The 7,332-nt window shown below is 44.7% G+C and overlaps 1 protein-coding gene across 2 annotated transcripts; it reads left to right on the top strand.

Moving 5' to 3' along the window:
• The first annotated feature begins 794 nt into the window (after nucleotides 1-794).
• On the top strand, nucleotides 795-7,332 carry ddx42 (DEAD (Asp-Glu-Ala-Asp) box helicase 42). Of its 2 annotated transcripts, XM_069717481.1 has the most exons (18): nucleotides 795-865; nucleotides 1,573-1,788; nucleotides 1,920-2,070; nucleotides 2,176-2,237; nucleotides 2,649-2,685; nucleotides 3,068-3,220; nucleotides 3,348-3,452; nucleotides 3,666-3,785; nucleotides 3,874-4,050; nucleotides 4,172-4,300; nucleotides 4,407-4,506; nucleotides 4,601-4,648; nucleotides 4,752-4,849; nucleotides 5,129-5,405; nucleotides 5,521-5,747; nucleotides 5,849-5,959; nucleotides 6,116-6,232; nucleotides 6,713-7,332. In XM_069717481.1, exons 2-18 carry the CDS (start codon nucleotides 1,580-1,582, stop codon nucleotides 7,316-7,318), a joined length of 2,727 nt encoding a protein of 908 aa, XP_069573582.1. In that variant the 5' UTR covers nucleotides 795-865; nucleotides 1,573-1,579; the 3' UTR covers nucleotides 7,319-7,332. The 2 variants fall into 2 exon arrangements, with proteins under 2 accessions (XP_069573582.1, XP_069573583.1); XM_069717482.1 differs by lacking the exons at nucleotides 795-865; nucleotides 1,573-1,788; nucleotides 1,920-2,070; nucleotides 2,649-2,685 and having other exon boundaries at nucleotides 2,171-2,237.

The raw sequence follows: 7,332 nt of genomic DNA, 5'->3' as shown, positions 1-7,332 counted from the left end.
TCAGTTCATTAAATCCTCCTTCACAGGTTCAGTTCATTAAATCCTCCTTCACAAGTTCAGTTCATTAAATCCTCCTCCACAAGTTCAGTTCATTAAATCCTCCTCCACAAGTTCAGAGTTCATTAAATCCTCCTCCACAAGTTCAGTTCATTAAATCCTCCTTCACAAGTTCATTAAATCCTCCTTCAGTTCAATAAATCCTCCTTCACAAGTTCAGTTCAGTTCATTAAATCCTCCTTCACAAGTTCAGTTCAATTCAAATCCTCCTTCACAAGTTCAGAGTTCATTAAATCCTCCTTCACAGGTTCAGAGTTCAATAAATCCTCCTTCACAAGTTCAGAGTTCATTAAATCCTCCTTCACAGGTTCAGAGTTCATTAAATCCTCCTTCACAGGTTCAGTTCATTAAATCCTCCTTCACAGGTTCAGTTCATTAAATCCTCCTTCACAGGTTCAGTTCATTAAATCCGAGCTTTATCCTTCACAGCAGATTGTTGAACATCTTTGTTCTCAGCTCGTGACGGAGCTAGCAGCTAGCATTAGTGGACACCGTTAGCTAAAGAGGCTATTCTGTCTCATTTCAACAGCAAAAAACGTCATTATTTAAAAGGTTTTAATAACGTACCTGTTTTAAATTTAGAGCAACAGTTCCTGGCTCGGGTAATCTTGTATTTTAGGACTTCTTCAGCGAGCCATCCTCTCCGGCGCGATGTTTTGACAGCTCTCCACTCCGCTTCTCGGCTGAGCGCCGCGTCGAGCACTGATGACAACACAAACAATTGACGAATACATTTTGCGCACACGGATGACGCAAGCGTAGCTGGGGCCACTGAAAACAGAGGACCTTTTACTGGCATCAGAAACGGGTAAATAAATAGTATTTTTATTAATTTTAACAAGTTATTTATCCATTCAGTCCATATAAAATGTTTCTGTGGAGTGCACGTGGTCGTGAGAGCCTCGAAGTGAACCACATTCACGGAGAAGCGTCGACTCCCCTCGCACACCTCCATATCGGCCTTATAGCGGCCTGGAGCTAACGCTAACATGTTGTTCAGATAAATAATGACCAGAAAAATGTTATTGTCAAATTATTGTGATCTAAAACAGCCATTCTGGTTTGCAAGAGAATCCTAATACTGTATTACTGTGATGCCGTTGTATGTAGCTAATAGATAAATAGCTTTATTACGGTTACGTCAGTTTCTCAGCCTTCGTGTTCGCGCTAACGGAACTCCAATTAAAATACGTCTGATTAATATGCTGCTGATATTTGACAAATATGCGTGTCATCGTCGACTGTAATGAAAACGTACCGTGAATTATGAATATGTGTTGCAACATTCGTCTTATGTTTAACCTGCACAGCTAGTTGCAAAATAACCAAAAACAAGGTTTCAGTCAGGGCTTCTCGTTTCCTACCAACATAAGAGGAACATGTTGACTGAATGGAAAGCTGAAGAGATGTTTTCATGAATCAGAAAAGCACCGAGTCGAATTTAATGTGGAGTACCTTTAATTAAATACATATTTTTAAGACTGGGAAGGTTTACTTCTCTTCTGGTTTTCACAGCGCAGCAATGAACTGGAGCAAAGGTGGTCCAGGTGTGAAGCGAGGCTTCGGCTTCGGAGGATTTTCCCTCGCTGGGAAAAAAGAGGAGCCTCAACTTCCTCAGAAATCTCACACATCCTTCGGAGCTACAGGGCCAAGTGGATATGGGAAGAACCAGCAGCTCCCATCATTCTACAAAATCGGGACAAAAAGAGCTAATTTTGATGAGGAAAATGCGTGAGTACCAAGTCTCTCACATTCACCTACAATTATGCACAAGTTCGTTTCAAATCCTGAGAGAAGCATGTACAGTGAATTTGTGGTATTGGATGAATGTGAAACGGTATTTTTTTTTTTTTTTCTACAAGGTATTTTGAAGACGATGAAGAGGAGTCCAGCAGCAACGTGGATCTGCCGTACATCCCAGCTGAGAACTCCCCTACACGGCAGCAGATGCAGTCTGGTGGCGGCTCAGACAGTGAAGACGACCCGCTGGATGCCTTCATGGCAGAGGTTGAGGTGAGAAGAGAATCACAGTTAGACAGAAACAAACTAGAATAAATGTCCAAATGCTCGTTTTTTTTTTTTTTTTTTTAACAGATCTTGTTTGTTTTTTTGTTTCAGACTCAAGCAGCTAAAGATATGAGGAAACTAGAGGAAAAGGAAAAGGAGAAAAAGTCAGCAAAGTAAGACTCTACATTTGCTTATTTTTTTGTCTCCACTAGGTGTTTAAATTAGGAAAGTTGTCAGGAAAATTATTTTACCAGGAGAAAAATAAAAGGGTTGACCACAGTTGAATTACACTTTGGTTGCAATCATATAACGCCTCTTTGTCAGGTTATTATAGTGGTTATTTGTACATTAACTGTATTCTTAAACATGACTTAAATTTGTAAAAACTATTTAGCCTTACATAGCTGCTCGTTTTAAGTTTCTCCAATGATTGGGACGAAAACGTTCTCCATCCAGCAGTGCCTGTGTTGGCTGAATAAATGTTGTCAGGTAAGCAGAGCGACCTTAGTCAGAGTGGGGTGTGGGCTGTCTTTGGTGTATGAACGAGCCGCAGGGAAGTTTTTTTTCTCCGCTTGTCATTTCAGGGGTATTCGTGATGACATTGAAGAAGAAGATGAACAAGTGAGTGAGCCCTCCACCGTTCTTATTCCACTCCTTTGTTGATCACAGAGGTCCTCCCTTCTTACCCCTCTCTGATCTGAGAACCCCTCCCACCCCCCACCCCCCGCCTTCCTCTCTATGTGACCATGCAGGCTGCATTTAGGATCATTATTTTGGAGTCACGTTTCTTGTGCCAGATTATCTTTGTTCATGTAGCAAGTGTGAAGTCTCTTAGCATGTGAGAAAAGTGTTGATTTTTCAGATTGTGAACCATATTTATTCTGTGAATGTATCCTTCTTTGATGATGCTGAATGTCTCTAAGGTATCTTTTGTCTTGCCTGAAGGTTGTAGTAAGCTGCACACCGGATCGGTTTCTCACATGAAATGCCGTACTCTCTGCAGGAAGCCTACTTCCGCTACATGGCAGAGAATCCCACAGCCGGGCTGACCCAAGAAGAGGAGGAGGAGAACATTGACTATGACAGCGACGGGAACCCAATCGCCCCGATCACCAAAAAAATCATCCTGCCGCTTCCTCCTATTGACCACTCAGAGGTGCAGTTGGCAGCACTGATTGAGAACAGACCGTTTCACAGTGTCCTCTCATCAATGCATCAACATTTTCTCGATGTAAACTATGTTGTTGTGACTTTTTCAGCCCGTTTTGTCATTTCTTTTGTAGATTGATTACCCACCCTTTGAGAAAAACTTTTACAATGAGCACGAGGAGCTCAGCAGCCTGACTGGGACTCAAGTGTTGGAGTTGAGGCAGAAACTGAACTTGCGAGTAAGTCTGTCATTTAATTAAAGCACATTTTTACATAAATGTTGAATTGACATTTGTATTTTTCACCATTCTTGATCAGATTTTATTATCAATATTTCCAGCAACATTAGCTATGAAATGAAGATCACAGTATACAGTATAACCTGTTGTACTCTTTGTCTGTCATCGTTTCCTAATATTGTTTGTTTCCCTTTCTCCACCTTTCTTTCCCAGGTATCTGGTGCTGCACCTCCAAAACCTTCGACCAGCTTTGCCCACTTCAACTTTGATGAGCAGCTGATGCACCAAATCCGAAAGTCTGAGTACACTCAGCCCACTCCGATCCAGTGTCAGGTACAGTGCAAGTCACTCTAAAGACACAATTGTAAATCGAATGAGGAATTATTGGAATGAGGCATCCTGGTCGTTCTGGGTTATCTAGGGTGTCCCCATTGCTCTGTCGGGGCGTGACATGATTGGAATCGCAAAAACTGGCAGCGGTAAAACTGCAGCTTTTATCTGGCCAATGCTGGTTCATATCATGGACCAGAAGGAGCTGGAGGCCGGAGAGGGACCCATCGCAGTCATCGTGTGCCCCACCAGAGAGCTTTGTCAGCAGGTAAAAATAATGGAGAGGTTTTTGTCCAGGTGTCGAGGCTATTTTCTGTTTTATTAACTAAAACAAATACATTATTAACCGGGTTGTCTCGCGTATGTCTATGACTTTTAATAATTTCTAGATCCATGCAGAGTGTAAGCGTTTTGGGAAAGCCTACTCGTTGCGTTCTGTGGCTGTGTATGGAGGAGGCAGCATGTGGGAGCAGGCCAAGGCTCTGCAGGAGGGAGCAGAGATCGTGGTGTGCACTCCAGTAAGAAACCTTTAGCATTTCCCTGGTTCCTGTGGGAGAAAACAAAACCTTTCGACACTGTTACAAAAATAGGTGACGCTTATTACTCCTGTGTGTGTTTGCACAGGGTCGTCTGATTGACCATGTTAAAAAGAAGGCCACGTCCCTGCAGAGGGTCACATACCTGGTGTTCGATGAGGCCGATCGCATGTTTGATATGGGCTTCGGTGGGTCGGCGTCATCAGGTTTTCTAAACCAGCTTTTGTTGTACTGCAGCTAATTTACAGTATAATCAAATTATTTTTGATTTTTCCTTATTAGAATATCAGGTTCGCTCTGTTGCCAGCCATGTTCGCCCAGACAGACAGAGTAAGTGATGTTTTTTTTTTTAATGTTTTAAGTTGTTTTTAATATAATTACCACAGCAACCTACAGACCGTTTTCATTTGACTTAATGTGATTTCCTTCAAAGCTCTTCTGTTCAGCGCAACGTTTCGAAAGAAGATAGAGAGGCTGGCAAGAGACATCTTAGTAGATCCTATCCGTGTGGTGCAGGGAGACATCGGAGAGGTAAATATAATGATTTGTTTGAGCATGCATGTCTACGCTCAGCGTGATAAAATACATCGATTTATAAATTCAGAGCTACAGAATAAATACAGTTTAATTTCCCTCAAAATGTTGTTACAAAATGGAAAATGTGTATTTTGAAGATGCTTTTAAGGTCTTTTGGTACTTGAAGCTCAGAATTGAAAAGTACGAATGACTTGTCAACGCGAGGCAGCAAAAACCTTCTGTCACTAAAATGTATAAACTTACTTTGTACTTATTTCCATCCTCTCTGAAAAGGCCAATGAGGACGTGACTCAGCTGGTGGAGATGCTGCTCGGCGGTTCAGACAAATGGGGCTGGCTGACCCGGCGGCTAGTCGAGTTCACCTCCTCCGGCTCCGTCCTCATTTTCGTCACCAAGAAGGCCAACTGCGAGGAGCTGGCTACCAACCTGACGCAGGAGGGCTACAGCCTGGGCCTCCTGCACGGAGACATGGACCAGAGTGAGAGGAACAAGGTCATCAGTGACTTCAAAAAGAAGAACTTGCCCATTTTGGTGGCCACAGATGTAGCTGGTACGTAGAAGAAGAAGAAGAAGAAGAAGCGGGGACTGGCATTTGCTCTGTGAAGTGACGTTTTAAGTCCGAGTAACAAAATCTCTTTAAACGTGATTTTTGTATTCCTCCGCAGCTCGTGGTCTGGACATCCCGTCCATTCGCACCGTGGTGAACTACGACGTGGCTCGAGACATCGACACGCACACTCACAGGATCGGTCGAACTGGTCGCGCCGGAGAGAAAGGCCTGGCTTACACCCTCCTCACCAGCAAAGACACCACGTTCGCTGGAGACCTGGTGCGAAACCTGGAGGGAGCGAATCAAGCTGTTTCCAAGGAGCTGATGGATTTAGCCATGCAGGTGAGAGAAACTAAATAAAACACTAACTGCTCTGAACTCGTTGCTTTTTGGAGTGAATATATATATTTTTTTAACTTTTATCTGTTGTATGTTTTTCTCAGAATCCGTGGTTCAGGAAATCGAGGTTCAAGGGTGGTAAAGGGAAGAGGCTGAACATCGGAGGAGGTGGTCTTGGTTACAAAGAGAGACCGGGCCTGGGGGCTGAAAGCTCTGTGAGTTACTGATTAACTAGACTGTAAAGTAAACGAAGAGAATGCAGATATTCCTCCCTACACCTCTAAATTCAGATATTAAGCTCTACATAATGAAATGTTATTATACAGAGACGTGTCCTTCTGACAGAAGCTGTACGTGTGTTGTCTTTGCAGGACCGTAGCAGCAGCAGCAGCAGCTTGATGTTGTCCTCCAGCAGCTTTGAAGGCTACAGTAAACCGACCAGCGGGGCGATGGGGGATCGCATGTCTGCAATGAAACAAGCCTTCCAGGTGCTGCCGAGTTCCCATTTTTCTCTTCCTCTTGATTTTGTTTACATACTCTGCAGCAGTGTGTAATTCACGTTCTCCTGCTTTAAATTATTACATTTACCTTCAAAACGTTGTGTTTGAGATCCCTCGATTCTGTTTCTTTAATCCAGTGGCACAGTCTGAACTTTTAGAGTAAATAATTATTAATGTGTCTCAAAAGTTTACTTTGTTTTAATCTGCAAATATTCTTCTACTGAATTACACATACTAGTCACTCACATTTTCTCTGCAGAATAATGATAAAAAAAGAACTAAAGCCCCAAAGTAACTTTTCAAAAGCACAAATTTCACCACTTAGAGAAGATAATGGTTGATTCCCACCCTGCAGATCAGTTTGGTCATTCTATTTAACGAGGCAATAAAAGCTTCACTCTGTCGTGCCTTCGTTCGCCTGGCTGGCAGCGAATCACTTATTCTCAATGTCTCCTTTTTCCTCTCTAGGCTCAGTATAAGAGCCACTTTGTGGCTGCATCCAGCGGCCCTCCAAAGCTCAGCACCAAGTCTAACAGCTCCTCCGGCTGGACCAGCGCCGGCAGCCTGAGCTCTGTGCCAACAGAGGCTGCCAACGGCTCCGAACGGTCCCACAGTGCAGCCTTGTCCATGTCGGGTTTCACCAGCGCGGGCTCCCTGAGCTCGGTGCCCCCCGCCCAGCCCAGCTCACAGCCCAGTTACCCTCCGCCTGCCCCGCCCTCGCAGAGAGACAGCTCCCGGGACAGACACGGGGAGGACCGGGGCCGCCACGGGGACAGCCACCACCGCCACAACGACAGGAGCGAGCGGTACAGCAGCGAGGATCGCTACGGAGACCGAGATCGCCACGGAGACCGAGATCGCGACCGCTACGGTGACCGGGATCGCAGCGGCAGCGGCGGCAGCAGTCGCCACGGCGACAGTCGTAACGGAGAAGGCAGCAGGAGGGACAGAGAGGATCGGAGGAGCGACAGGGACGGAGGAGACCGGAGCGGCGGAGAGGGGAGGGACAGAGGAGACGACAGCTTCGCCGTCCCCGAGCCGCCGAAACGTAGAAAGAGCAGATGGGACAACTAAAGAAAAAACAAAAA

Source organism: Brachyistius frenatus, unplaced genomic scaffold (genome assembly GCF_029030835.1).
Source record: "Brachyistius frenatus isolate BFR_SWC_R1_liver_20210118 unplaced genomic scaffold, ASM2903083v1 Contig_176, whole genome shotgun sequence".
Classification (NCBI taxonomy): domain Eukaryota; kingdom Metazoa; phylum Chordata; class Actinopteri; family Embiotocidae; genus Brachyistius; species Brachyistius frenatus.
The sequence above is the reverse complement of the archived record's forward strand: the minus strand, read 5'-3'. Positions and strand labels throughout refer to the sequence as shown.

Bases quoted from the DNA above. Each gene is read 5' to 3' on its own strand.
- ddx42 (XM_069717481.1), top strand. From the start codon at position 1,580: ATGAACTGGAGCAAAGGTGGTCCAGGTGTGAAGCGAGGCTTCGGCTTC. The intron at 1,789-1,919 runs GTGAGTACCAAG...TTTTTCTACAAG, and splicing joins AATTTTGATGAGGAAAATGC to GTATTTTGAAGACGATGAAG. The intron at 5,960-6,115 runs GTGAGTTACTGA...TTGTCTTTGCAG, and splicing joins GCCTGGGGGCTGAAAGCTCT to GACCGTAGCAGCAGCAGCAG.